At 40.4% G+C, this 15,161-nt stretch overlaps 1 protein-coding gene across 16 annotated transcripts in view; it reads left to right on the forward strand.

Moving 5' to 3' along the window:
- AFDN (afadin, adherens junction formation factor) overlaps positions 1–15,161 on the forward strand; it is a 216,592-nt gene that overhangs the window by 146,379 nt on the left and 55,052 nt on the right. For all 16 annotated transcript variants that reach the window (XM_074948769.1, XM_074948783.1, XM_074948775.1 and 13 more), the window contains 5 exons: positions 430–695; positions 1,213–1,356; positions 9,815–10,013; positions 10,927–11,030; positions 14,850–14,936. In XM_074948769.1, the coding sequence (XP_074804870.1) occupies positions 430–695; positions 1,213–1,356; positions 9,815–10,013; positions 10,927–11,030; positions 14,850–14,936 (800 nt within the window). The remainder of the gene's footprint in view (positions 1–429; positions 696–1,212; positions 1,357–9,814; positions 10,014–10,926; positions 11,031–14,849; positions 14,937–15,161) is intronic.

Here is a 15,161-nt window from a genome sequence, read left to right on the forward strand (position 1 = left end):
GTCTTCTGCCAAAAAGCATGCTATTTATCACTAGTATGGAATAGCTTAAATGCGTTGTATGTGTAGGAACTCTAACTTATAAGAATTTTTTACTGTATTTATTTTGTGTTGGAATCTAAACGGTATAATTAGTTGGTTTCTGTAATTGCATAGTTTAATAAAATGCTATGAAGATTCAACTTTAATCACGTAGCTTTCTATTTTTAAAATAGATTTTTGTTCATTCGTAAGTTCTTGAAATTTAGTATGGAATAAACAAATACCAAGTGTGCAGGAGCCATTCTGGAACAGTGTTCTAATTTGTCTTTCATAATTCATGCAGTAGTTACCTAATGTGATCGAATTCAATTTGGATGCCTGAACCTACTTTTTTTTTTTTTAAACGGTAAATACTAATGTGTACTAATACATGCTTCTCTGTCTCTGTAGATGATGTCTTGCATACACTAACTGGAGCTATGTCCCTGTTGCGACGATGTAGAGTGAATGCTGCACTGACTATACAGCTCTTCTCCCAGCTCTTTCACTTTATCAACATGTGGCTTTTTAATAGATTGGTTACTGACCCAGATTCCGGATTGTGTTCGCATTACTGGGGAGCCATCATCCGTCAACAGTTGGGCCATATCGAGGCCTGGGCAGAAAAACAGGGCCTAGAGCTGGCTGCTGATTGCCACCTAAGCAGGATAGTGCAGGTGAGTGGTGGTGGTCTTGGTTCTCAGTGAAACGTCGTCCTCATGAGGTGTTCTTTCAAAAATACAACATGATGTAATTGTGTAAATGTATTCTAGAACCCTGGTTCAGTGTGTAGAGTTGTAAAAGCCTCTCTGTAAATTAGTGCAATCATTCACTGAAAATGAACTGAATATCTGGATGTGTTTTTTCCCCAAGAGAATCAAATCAGTTTCTTCCTAATACACTGAGTTTGATTAGTTTGCATGGATATAGCATGGAAAATTAATCTGTTACCTAGTTTAGGGTTTCCTTGGTTCCTGAACTTAGAGGCAGAGTATTTGTGTTGCAGAAGAGAAGAGGGATTTTGAAAATGAAGTTTACATCACTTTTGCAGCAATTCTGACTTCTTGCTGCATGGTGTCCTCTGCTCTGCCTTCCCTGTAGACAAAAAGAAACTGTGAAATAAATAAGGGCTCTGGTTATATTCCATTCTTAAATTATAATTAAGTCTCCGGTGTGTTTTGGTTTTTTTTTAAGGCAACTACACTACTTACCATGGATAAATACTCACATGATGACATTCCAAATATTAACAGTACCTGCTTTAAGTTGAATTCTCTACAGCTACAGGCATTACTGCAGAATTATCACTGTGCTCCAGATGAACCATTTATCCCAACAGTAAGTCATTTAATGCATTGTTCAACATTTCTGGGGAAAATAGTGTGGCTATAGAGTTTAATCACCACTTGCCTGTAAAATAGTAAATGTATTGATTGACTATCACTTTTATAGGTGTAGTAGTGAGAAATAGTGTTAAAATCTTTACTGTAGAAATTAAATGAAAGGATCAAATATTTTGCTTTCTCTAAAGAGTAGGTGAAAATTCTTCATCTAAGTCATATTCCTTCAGAACAGGGTGTTGGAAACATCTTCAGATGAACAAATGGATACATACAGTCTTTTGCATGCTGAACCAGTTCTAAGGTTAAGGCCAAACAATTACTGGAAAAATGTCTAATATTATAAATCTTGCCTAATGACAAGTCTGTGGATTTTGTGTGTGTGCAAAAGCCAATGGATTTTTGTGTGTGCAGAATTCCACTAAGTGTATGTCTACACTGCAGCTGTGAGGTTTGATTTCCAGCACTGGAAGACAGCCTGGAGCTAGCTCTGCTTGAACTAGCATGCTAAAAGTAGCCGTGAAATAACTAAAAATAGCAGTTGCCCAACCTGCTGCCCATGCGTGGCACAACATTCACATTGCTATTTTTAGTGTGCTAACTTGAGCTGAGCTAGCTCAAGTCTGTCTGCCTGTGCTGGGAATTACACCTCCCACCAGCAAAGTAAACATCTTAGAGATGTTAGAATAAGCCATAAGTCACAGGATAGCTTTTTCTCCTAAGAAGGTTTTTCATATTAAAAAGGTAAAAGTTTAAGCAATGTTTTTAGTGTTCTAAACATTTTATTTTAATAGCAGCAACAAATATGTTAGTGTGCATATGCAAGTGCCTTTTGTTTAGTAGTGTTCCTGCACTGAACCATTTGTAAAGTCTTCGTAACCGAGGTAGAGCTGACTCTGCAGTGTAATTTTAAGTGTCTACCAATTGAAAATCTGTGAATATGGCCTAAATTTGAAAATAAACACAATTTTTCATCCTCTTCTTTACTGCAGAACATAGCTTAATTTAAACTGTCATTTTACAAGCAAGATTCACCCATCATTTTTTAATCATTCATTTGCTGTTAGAGACCTGGAAAAAATTGATTAAATTATCATCTTTGCATTAATAACACTGTTTGCTTCTTTTTTTTTTTTAAGCAGCCTTTGCTGGTGGTTACTTTATAGTGGTATCCAGGATACCAGAATTCACTGTATACTAGAAAAGACTCAGTACACCTGGACACGTCCGTAAAGTCTGAGAAGAGGCCCTAGATTCTAACAGAAGAGGATCCAAGTTGCTCTGAACTCACCCTCACTGGATACTTGAGAGATCTGAAGGAGTTAGAATTTTTTCAGATCCAAGACTGTGTGTTAGTTTCTTGTGTTTTGGGCCCCAAATAGGTGTTGGTTCCTATTTTGAGGTCCTTCAAGGCTCTGCACTGTGACTTATTGAGTGATGCAAATCAGTCCTTGGTCCTGAACCCTCCTCACTCTTTAAAGCTCTTTTGTGGCCTGCTTGAAATTTGCAAAAGCTGTTTCCTAGATTTCAATTTATGCTTTCATGAAGCTCTGTTCTCTTAATTGTGAATCCAGATCAGATGCTTAGGGCTTGTCTATAGCGGCACTGCTGTAGCTCTTCAGTGTAGATGCTGCCTGCACCGACAGGAGGGTGTCTCCCATTGGCATAGGTAATCTGCCTCCCTGAGAGGTGGTATCTAGGTTGAAGGAAGAATTCTGTGAACCGAGTGCTAAGTGCACCTGGAATTAGGTCAGTTTAACTATCTCGCTTGGGGGAGTGTGCATTTTTCACACCCCTGAGCAACCTAGTTGGGTCAACCTAACTTTTTAGGTTTCAGAGTAGCAGCCATGTTAGTCTGTATTCGCAAAAAGAGAACCTCTCAGGGGGGCAGATTACCTATGCCAGTGGGAGACACCCTCCTGTCGGTGTAGGCAGCGTCTACACTGAAGAGCTAGAGCAGTGCTGCTGTAGACAAGCCCTAAGCATCTGATCTGGATTCACAATTAAGAGGGCCTAATCACATCAGCCACACTATCAGAGGCTCGTTCACCTGCACATCTACCAATGTGATATATGCCATCATGTGCCAGCAGTGCCCCTCTGCCATGTACATTGGTCAAACTAGACAGTCTCTACGTAAAAGAATAAATGGACACAAATCAGATGTCAAGAATTATAACATTCAAAAACCAGTTGGAGAACACTTCAGTCTTTTTGGTCACTCGATTACAGACGTAAAAGTTGCAATTCTTCAGCAAAAAAACTTCAAAAACAGACTCCAACGAGAGACTGCTGAATTGGAATTAATTTGCAAACTGAATACAATTAACTTAGGCTTGAATAGAGACTAGGAGTGGATGGGTCATTACACAAAGTAAAAGTATTTCCCCATGTTTATCCCCTCCCCTCCCCCCACTGTTCCTCAGACATTCTTGTCAACTGCTGGAAATGGCCCACCTTGATTATCACTACAAATCTCCCCACTGTATTTTCCACTGAATGCATTCGATGAAGTGAGCTGTAGCTCACGAAAGCTTATGCTCAAATAAATTTGTTAACTTTTTAGAGTAGACCAAGAATTATTTTGAGACAGCAGTAGTTTAGTCTCCCGTGTCTAATGGTACTGTCTATCTTACATATAGTTTTATACTGTTGCCCATCATTGTCGTATCTGAGTGCCTTCCATGTAAAATGGATAGCAATAGCAAAGTCTCCAATGGACTGCATGAAGTTTCTGGCATTTTCCCCTTTTTGGGGTGAAAATATGCTTAAGGTAGGGTTTTGGTTTTGATTTTTTTCAGGGTGATTTGGCTCAACATTTTATATTGGTTGATGGGCTTTTTTGCATGGGGAGTGTTTCATTGTTTTTAGTGTCATTCTGGTGGCAAAGAGGTTTTGTAGTATTACCTAAAGACAGTCAGATTCTGGATTTGCTGATCTCCTCTGGAAATTTGTTCCATATCTGGATCCCCTCAATTGAGAATCCTTTATCCTTATTTTCAAAGTGGCAGGGAAGACAGGAGCAGTGATCTCTGGGAGTCTTTAGTCACAAATCTGCAGACAGGAGACAGCCATGTGATGATCGCTTTATACTTGGTTGAGATGGAAGTGCATTTCAGCAGCAGCAGCTGTGACTGAGCTGGCCTTTTCAGGATCCCCTCTGCTCACTCCAAATGGGGAGGGGGCTAGAAAAGGTGCCCCAAACATAGGCTGTGTCTCACTCTTCCGACTGGATGGCCATATACAGTGGAATCACTCAACTCCGCGGCTGAAATGAGGTATGACAATTAATTTTGCCACCTGGAATGTCCGCACCCTTATGGACTCTCAGTGCAGTGAATGCCCAGAAAGAACAACTACCATAAGTGCCAGAGAACTGACAAGACTCTACATTGACATTGTAGCTCTTAGTGAGACCCACCGGGCTGATGAGGACCAATTAAAAGAGGATGGAGGTGGCTACATCTCCTTTTGGAAAGGAAAGCCACCTGAAGAGAGACGAATTCATGGGATTGGCTTTGCCATAAAAAATAAGATCGCCAGTCAGCTTTGGAGCTTCCCGTGGGGATCAACAAGTGTCTCGTGACTCTTCGGCTCAAGCTTAGCAACAACCAGTACGCTACGGTCATCAGCGCATAGGCCCCACACTCGATGATGAGGAAGACAGTAAGGAGCAGTTTTATAGAACGCTTGATGTAGTCCTCCCAACCACACCTAAGGCAGACAGTCATCCTCCGGGGAGATTTCAATGCCAGAGTCGGATGGGATTCCCAACTGTGGAGAGGCACAATAGGTAAAGAAGGTGTGGGAAATGTAAACCCCAGTGGTATTCTCCTCCTCAGCAAATGTGTGGAGCATGACCTGCTCATCACAAATACCACCTTTAGGCAGAGTAACAAATTTAAGACCACCTGGAAGTATCCTTGGTCCAAACACTGGCACCTTACTGATGTCTCTATAACACGGGCTATGAGAGGTACCGATCACTATTGGACAGACCATAGATTAGTAAGATCAGTCATGTATCTGCAGCTCGCTCCACCACACCGCAAACACCCAAAGACCAAGCGAAAGCAGTACAATGTCAAAGCACTTCAAGACCAAGCCAGCTGCAAGACATTCCAGGAACATCTGTCTGAGAGACTCTCACCTGCCTAACAATATCACTGACATTCAAGAACGCTGGGATCAACTTAAAAACACCGTTCACAATACATGTGCTGAAACAGGGTATTCGACTTGTCAGCACCAAGACTGGTTTGACAAAAACAATGAGGAAATCCTAGCATTAATTGAGAAGAAAACAAATGCATGTTGTAACTGGCAAAATGATTCCTCTAATAAACAAAAACATGAGGCCTATCACCTGCTTAAATCCAAAGTCCAAAGGAGGCTACATGACATCAAAAACAAGTGGTGGCAAGAGAAGGCCTCTGATATTCAGGGTTTCATAGACCAGGATGACATGAGAAGCTTCTTTCAAGCAACAAAAGCTATATATGGGCCACGCTCCAAAGGCCCAACCCCCTTACGCTCTCAGGAAGGCTCCGCCCTCCTCAAGGACAATGCAGCCATTAGACAACGCTGGAAGGAGCACTTTGAGAGCCTACTAAACCGTGAATCCATAGTTTCTGAAGACACCATTGAATTTATTCCACAGTGGTCAGCAATGGAACACCTTGCTGATCCCCCATCTTCTGAGGAAGTCCGGCATGCCGTCACTAAGACAAAAAATCATAAGGCACCAGGGCCAGACGGCATCCCAGTGGAGTTTTTTAAAGCTGGTGGAACAATGCTCAAGCACAAACTTTGCCAACTCCTTGACAAAATCTGGACCTGTGAAGAAATTCCACCTGCCTTTAAGAACACCAGTGTTGTTTCAGTATTCAAGAAAGGGGACAAATCTTTGTGTGGGAACTACAGAGGTATTGCTCTCCTCTCCATCGCAAGGAAGATTCTTGCCTGGATTCTACTAAACCGCCTCCTCCCCCTTGCTGGGGAATTCCTCCCTTAATCACAGTGTGGCTTCAGGCCATCCCAAGGCACAACTGACATGGTCTTCGTGGCATGACAGATTCAGGAGAAGTGCAGAGAGCAACACCAGGAACGGTTCATGGCATTCATCGACCTAACCAAGGCCTTTGACTCTATCAATCATGATGCTTTATGGAGGGTGCTGGGTAGGTTTGGCTGTCCACAGAAATTCATTTCCATCATCAGGCTACTCCATGATGGGATGGCAGCCACCATTTTGTGCAACAGCTCAGAGACCGAACCATTCACCATTAGCACCGGTGTCAAGCAAGGCTGTATCATTGCTCCAACACTCTTCTCCATTCACCTTGCCGTGATCCTGATTCTCTTTCGTGACCGCCTTCCTGACGGAATCAGCATTGAGTATCGTATGGATGGCGAACTCCTCAATCTTCGATAAAAGAAAAGGAGTACTTGTGGCACCTTAGAGACTAACCAATTTATTTGAGCATAAGCTTTCGTGAGCTACAGCTCGCTTCATTGGATGCATACTGTGGAAAATACAGAAGATGTTTTTATACACACAAACCATGAAAAAATGGGTGTTTATCACTACAAAAGGTTTTCTCTCCCCCCACCCTACTCTCCTGCTGGTAATAGCTTATCTGAAGTGATCACTCTCCTTACAATGTGTATGATAATCAAGGTGGGCCATTTCAGCACAAATCCAGGTCTTCCCCCCTCGCCCCCCCCCCACAACAAACTCACTCTCCTGTTGGTAATAGCTTATCTAAAGTGATCACTCTTCTTACATGTTCTGTATTTTCCACAGTATGCATCCGATGAAGTGAGCTGTAGCTCACGAAAGCTTATGCTCAAATAAATTGGTTAGTCTCTAAGGTGCCACAAGTACTGCTTTTCTTTTTGCGAATACAGACTAACACGGCTGTTACTCTGAAACCTGTCAATCTTCGATGTCTCCAAACAAAATCTAAGATAATGGGAATTGGCATCACTGACCTTCAGTATGCAGATGACTGTCATTCTTGCACACACAGAGGCTGACCTGCAAAGCACCCTAAATCTTTTTGCAGATGCCTATCACAGCCTGAATCTCTCTCTCTCTCTCTCTCTCTCTGTCTCAGCATAAGGAAAACCCAGGTACTCTATCAGCCCTCACCTGCTGTGGGAAAATCTGCAGGGCAAGAATTGGGCACTTCAGCCACTTAAAAACTCACCAATGAACCCTCTTGGCAGACATCATCCTTGCACCAAGGGATAGCTGAAGAAGAAGCAGATTCTCATGTGAGCTGTGTTGTCCCAGAGAAGCAGAGCTGTCAAATGGTTCATAGATCAAAATTTGGTCTATAATTTAGAACCAGGGCTTGATCCATTAATTACTTTGAAGATTAGGGCCAAAGCCTTAAACTGGCATTGAAAGCTGACTAGAAGCCAGTATAATGGGTTCTCAAACTGTGGGTTGGGACTCCAAAGTGGGTTGCACCCCTGTTTTAATGGGGTCGCCAGGGCTAGTGTTAGACTTGCTGCGGCCCGGGACCGAAGCCTGAGCCCCACTGCTCAGGGCCAAAACCAAAGCTTGAACGGCTCCAGCTCTGGGTGGCAGGGTTCAGGTTACAGGCCCCCTTCCTGGGTTTGAAACCCTTGGGCTTCGGCTTTGGCCCCCCACCCAGGGCGGCAGGGTTCGGATTCCCCTCTCCCTCCCTCCCCCCGGCTCGGGGCGGCGGGGCTCAGGCTTTGGTCCCCCCTCTTGGTGTTGTGTAGTAAATTTTGTTGTCAAAAGGGGGTCACAGTGCAATGAAATTTGAGAACCCCTGAAGTATAAGGAGTAGAGTACCTGATGTGCTCATGGCGACCTAAACCATGGAGAAGGCAGGCAACCACATTTTGTACCAGCTGAAACCTGTACTCTATCTTGACTTGCACCTTCAGATACAGTGAGTTACAGTAATTCAGCCTGGAGGTGACAAATGCATGGATCATTGTGGAAAGGGAGCTGGAAGAGAGAGGGCATTTTTATGTACTGATGATACCTGGTCATCCATGCTTAGTAAGGAGTCACTCACTTTTCAGCTATTCTCAGGATTATCACTGCTATTAAGTTGGTCCACTGCGGTGGGGATCTGCAGAGGGAGTCATAAGAAAAAAATTACTTGCCAGTAACAAGTGTTTTGCTTTTGTATATCCTAATTTAACCGCCCCCCCCCCCCCCCATTCTACTTTGGAGTGTTAAAAGTAATTTCTTCTGATTTGGAGAGGAACTGAGGAATGGTTAGCGTGGTGGGCTCTTTAATAACTGCTTCTTAAACGCTGTGTCTGAGGAGTGTCTTGTACACTCAAAACATTCACATTTCAGGTTAAAATTTTCCAAGGTTTCTCTGACCTGCTGTGACATTTTTAGAAGATTGCGTATAAGAAGAGAGAGACAAAATGTCTTATTTATTTTTTTAAAATGTGGTGGTGTTTGAACCGCTCTGGAGTGGAAGCAACCGGAGAGACAATCATGGCATGAAGATGGTCTTCCCTTTGAATGTTCCGATGAAAAGTGAACACTGTGACAATTGTTAACTTTTGAATTTCTTTTGCTAAGCTCATAAAAAGCTCAATTAAGGAAAGACCTCACTGTGTATACATATGTTGCTAATTTAGCTGCACAATGTACATGAAACTTTGCAAGATATGAAGGGCTGCTTTGCACTATATAGTATGTGCAAGTGGGAGCATCACTCTGATGTACCTTTGATCATTCCAAAATTTTTTATGGTATGGACCCCTTTGGATTTATTTACTGTGGTACAGGATAAGGGCTCCCCCTCCAGTGAACCTTCTAAGAAGTGTGGGACAGGGTATTCTGATAGCAAATAGCTAACTCCTCCCAGATTATGGAATTATATATTATCAAATTTTTTGTGAGCTACTAGAGCTTTCATATTCTGGAATAAGTAGCCCCTTTTAATGCATTTCCCCATCTTTCTTTTGTACAAAAAGGGACAAAATATTGTACAAAAATTATATTACACTTTTTTACCCCCAGGACAAGAAATGTCAAAATTTAGGTTGCCATGTGCACTTGACTGTGCATACGCATTACAGTATAGTTTTTAATTACATGATCACATACTAATTCTCAAATGCAGACCTCATGTAAAAATGTCTAATATATGTTCATTGGTGCATTGACTTAAGTTAAAAAAGAGAAGATATTAGAAGATGCTACACAGGGTTGGAGAATGAAGGTGCATGATACTGGATTTGATAAAGCTTGTATTGTAATATATAGGCACATGTATCGGGGTACAGTTGAGGTTTTATGTGCAATTTTAGCTTTGTAATTTCTTGAATTTTGGCTGCTTAATGGTGCAATCATAGTTTTCTTAATATATATAATATATATATATATTTTTTTAATAGTGGAATTAATTTAGCCCTTTAAATATAGCGGTGTCCTTTTGTCTTATGTCCAGGAGTTGATAGAGAATGTAGTGGCTGTTGCAGAAAATACAGCAGATGAACTAGCTCGTAGTGATGGCAGAGAAGTCCAGCTAGAAGAGGATCCTGACCTACAGCTGCCTTTTCTTTTGCCAGAAGATGGCTATTCATGTGATGTTGTCAGAAATGTTCCAAGTGGTTTACAAGAATTTTTAGATCCACTATGCCAGAGAGGTCAGTCCTGCTACTATTAAACTGTATATTAATGTCATTTTTCTCTAGTATAGTAAATGTAGAACTTGAGGTATGTTTAGAGGTATTTATTATTTTTTCCTCAATCACAATAGTGTTCAATCCTTATTTCATTATCCTTTGCTTTACACTTTCATTAAACTATTTAAATTTACCTCACTCACATGGTATGTAAAACTTGTATATACTTTTCTGAATTTTACTTTCGTATGACAATGTGAATCCCCTTGGCATAGTGCATGTTTATTTCAGACTTCTAAATAATTGAAGTGAGCTTCTGTGTGTTGACAGTGTGTGTTTAATAACCACCTACATCAAGGTCTTTATACATGGACCTGTAAAAAGAGAGCAATGTTCCCTGTGTGGTCCTTCCTTTTGTAAAGTGCTACCACTTTGGATCCTGCAGAAATGAAAAATAACAGGAAAGACAGGAGAAACATGGCATGAAAGAAAATTGGGAGAAAGTGCATAAACTGGAAGAGGAGGGAGAAAGGGCGGTGTGTCTCCTTTGTGTTCTACCAAGTCTTTTCAAAGGCACAATACTACCAAGAACTGCTGCTTTGGTTTTACAGCCAGTCCTCTGTCTGTAGAACAGCTTAAGTTCAAAGAAGTCATAAATGACCCCTTAATGTTTAGTAAGTGCATTGGGTTCCTCAGGTGGAAGATGCTTTTAAGAACTGTAAGGTTGTGGTGTTAATCATGTGCTTGTGACAGTGTGTAATTCTTACATGCCTGTAATCTTTTGTTCAGCATACACAATTCAAAACATTTAAACAAATAAGGATAAATATTGCTGTATGGTATTAATGCACCAGCAAAACTGTTACTTTTAGCTGTGTTTCACCAACTAATTCTTTGAGTGGCACACGCTCACTTGTGCTTTTTTCCCCTCTAGGCTTTTGCAGGCTGACACCTCACCCACGTTCACCAGGCACTTGGACAATGTATTTTGAAGGTGCAGACTATGAAAGTCACCTGTTACGCGAGAATGCTGAACTAGTAGGTATTCATTTTGGGGTAATTCAGAGCAAGAGTCTATAAATATTAACCTGCAGTGAACTATATTTTGTGCGTACTCAGTTTTTATCCTTATTCCAAAGAATAGATTTCATTGCTGTTTGTTATTTGGCTTCTTAGGCCTGGGCTACACTGCGGGGGGTGGGGGGTGGGGGTTTCAAATGAAGATACTTCGACTTCAGCTACACGAATAGCATAGCTCAAGTTGTGTATCTTAGTTCGACTTACCTGGCCGTCCTCACGGTGGCGAGTCAACTGCGGCAGCTCCCCTGTCGACTCCGCTTACTCCTCCTGCCATGGTGGAGTACAGGGTTCGATTCGGGGATTGATTTATCACGTCTAGACAAGATGCAATAAATTGATCCCCGATAGATTGATCGCTACCTGCCGGTAGTGAAGACGTACCCTTAGCAAAGAAAAATAACGATTTGTAGAAATGTTTCAAGATCAGCTTATATCAACGTTTCCCTATCTTTGTCATAGCATGCCTATCATAAAGTAAACAATTTTTCAATGGGGAGCAGAAGGCAAAGGAATTTCCCTCAAAAATACTATTAAACTATTCATTTACAAAATTATGTGTACAGGGCAACCTGTTTGTTTGTTTACTTGGGTATCCTTTTCTGCTTTGGGCTGTGTAAACCAGCAGTCAGTAACTAAATATTAATATTGAATATTCAGTAATCTAGCACATACATCTGTTTTTGCCAAATCTTCAGGGAAATGTATTCTTGGGTTTTGGTTTTTTTCCATTTTCATTTTTGTTTTGCTTGTTGGAGCATTCTTGGGCAACAAGACTCAGTCTAAAAAACACTTATTTAACCTTTTTGTAAAAGACCAGTACTACTTCAATGAGAGGTTTGTGTCATAGCCTAAATATTTTGATATTGTTATAATTGCATTAGTTTACCAAAAATATAATATGATGAAATCAAGAAAACCAGAATTAAAGCAGAACGTGCCGTCCCCCTACTCAACTGCTTCGAAGAAATCATTAGGATGGAATGATAAAATGTCTGCCAAACTGAGAGATGGGGACTCAAGAAATCCTAAACCCAAAGGTTTTTTCTTCATCCTTTCTAAAGCTGATGCAACAGTGGCATCCCTAGCAAAGGAAATGGCAATTCCTGCTAAGAGGGATTCTTTCTCAGAAGACCCTACAGACAGGATGGTAGAAATCATCATTAGACAGGATTTACAAACTGCCTTTAGGAGCCTCACTGGGAATTTTTTTTTTTTTAAACCACAATATCCTGGTTGCAATAGCATAAAGAAGCTTAGCCCCTTAGAACCATGCCAAATTTAAGTTGTTAGTAAAGAAAAAAATCTCCTTCCAATTCAGTCAGTCACTGAGACCCATCCTGCCTTGGTCCTAAAATATACTTGAGGGCGTATCTCATTTAAGACATCTGGTGCTAATAGGCATCAGAAAAGTGGGTACAAGAGGTAGTGCAGCTGAGGTATTCTCTTGGGCTTCATATTCTTCCACACCATTTTTTCATCTCCTCACCTCAAGCAGTGACAAAAAGTCAACTCATCCTGAAGGAAATCTTGTATGCCCTAGAGCTACGGGCAGTAGACCTTGTCCCTTAAAAATAGGTAACAAGGTTCTACTCCATATTCCTCATAGTAAGAAAAAGCTCTGGAGGAGTCTGGGCTGTGTACGCTCAAAAGGCTGAAGGGGTTGATGAAGAAAACAAAAGTCAGGATGGAGACTGTCTTCCTCTGTCTCTGTAATCTCTCCAGGAAACTACCTCATATCAGTGGACCTGTCAGAGACTTACAATATGACACTTTCATCAGCCAAGTCTTCAGTTCATCCATAGCAGTTGTTGTCGTTAATACAAAATGTTACACTTTGGTCTCACATACCCCTCCAAGAGTGTTCACAAATAATGCTAATAGATTAGATGACTTGTCTGGGGATTTGTCTGTACCAGTTATTAGATGGTAGATCTCTTCATGACACAGTTAACGCTAATGGAGCTATTGCAAGGGTCTGCTCTCCATCATCTGAATAGATGGGATAGAGTTTGCTTATGTATTCCAGTTTCTAATACTTTGAATCTGATTGATTGGCTACTCAGTGATAAATCGTAAAACACATTGGATGCTCCTCCAAGGTAAATGGCTCTTCTGGCCTCATGCAGGCATTCCACCATCTCAGACTATACAGGAGTGTGGACAAAAAGGAATAACAGCCAAAGGAAACAAAGTGTTTCAGCTCTTCGGGATTAGACCTCTGACCATGACACCTCAGGCCTCCTCGTTAAATAATGCCATAAATGCAGGCTCATCCAAGTCTTATGGTATGCAGGCTCTTTGGGACAACCTGTCTAGCCAAGCCAAAAATTAAAAATGTCTTCCAGTAAATAGTGGAATATAGTATAAGACATTACAGTTAAGAAGTGAACAAACCTGAACTGCCTCCAGTATTTGGAAACGGAAGGTCAATATCCCAGAAGTCTTGGACTAGTTAGAGACCAGTCACAAAAAGGAAGTAATCAAGTAACACATTGTCCATTTGTCACTAATGTAAGCTAATATCACTCTGAATTATACACAGTAGATCTCATGAGTAAGAAAGTGCCATTTTTACAGTTGCTTTTTTAAAAATAAATTTTACTTTGTGAAATCCATAATGAAGTGGATAATTTGGTTCTAGAGCAAGTGACGACGACTTCTTTTTGAGCCACCAATTTTTTGAGAGTTAAAATTGAGTTTTACTCCTGGTGGGTAGTCTGTAAAATTTTAAAAATAAATACTTCTGAAGATTTGCTTTACATTGACTTAGTTTCTAACCCTTTGTTTGCAAAGGAGCTGAAAGATGGAAGCAGTGACAAAGCTATATGTTCCCTGGGTCTTGTGACTTTTTCCTCTACATAGTGTTTTTGGAGAAATCTGTCACTTCTCTAGTGGGTTTTTAATGGACTTGAAACCTGATTGTGTTCCAATTTAAATCAATGGAAAAACTCCTATTAAATAAAATGGGAGCAGGCTCCTGTTTTGCCGCAGTCTTTGGCACAAGAGTGCTGGGGTAGACTTCGCTTAGCATTTCCTTGCTTTAAAAAAAAAAAAATTAACTTTGCCACAATGGTGTTTCATTTTTTTAAATTGTGTAACTTTTGTCTTATGAAACTCGCAGTGAGAGAGTTTTGCTTCATTTGGACACTACTATGGGCTTCATATACTTAAGATTGTAGTGTCACCTACATTACCTAACAGGGTATTGGCACCATAAGAGAATACCATGAAAATTATCTACTGCAAATATTCACTGGTGATTTTTTTCAAACTTAAATGTCTTGCTTGCTTTTTTGTGAAGTATTAAAAGGTTTTAATCTGCTCTTAAAATATTTATTGCCCCAGTATTTTTGCACATTAATTTTGTTTTCTAGAGGTTGGGTTTAAAAAAACTGAAACAAGGTTCAAAGAGCACAGTTATCATAAAATGATTTAACTAGTTTTCAGCTTTTATTTTTGTTAAATGATTTTAGAATTGTAGATCTCTTAGACCTCAGTAAATTTTTAGGTAGACTTTGGCCTTTCCTTTGGCAGTGATCTGAGCACAGATGTAATGCTGATAACCTCTGTCTAAACTAATACTAATCAAGAGTCACAGGTGTTAAAGTGAAAATGATTTGTAAAAGGAGCTTTTGTATGTCAACAGGTATTCCATCCAATCATTCATTATAGTTTATTTTATTGATTTAGGCTATTTTATGCAGAAATCTTCATACTCAGTTTTGCTGTTAATGCAAACTTACATGTTTGTTTCCCTCCCTCCCCCCTATTTGATAGACTCAGCCTTTGAGGAAAGAACCTGAAATCATCACAGTAACATTAAAGAAACAAAATGGAATGGGCCTAAGCATTGTGGCTGCTAAGGTATGAAAACATATTGCAGTAAAATCATCAAGCAACACTTTTTACTTTAACATTTCCTTAAACATGTTCTGGGGAAGTCTATGTTGCATACCATATTTAGCCTGCTAGGTTCCTGGCTATGAAATGCTGGTCTACAAAATACACAGAATCTGAACAAAGTAAGAGAAATAACAATTTAAATCAGAAAATTTTAATATTGAAATTGTGTCCTATAATGAATTTTTG

The sequence above is a fragment of the Natator depressus genome, chromosome 3 (assembly GCF_965152275.1).
Source record: "Natator depressus isolate rNatDep1 chromosome 3, rNatDep2.hap1, whole genome shotgun sequence".
Taxonomy (NCBI): Eukaryota; Metazoa; Chordata; order Testudines; family Cheloniidae; genus Natator; species Natator depressus.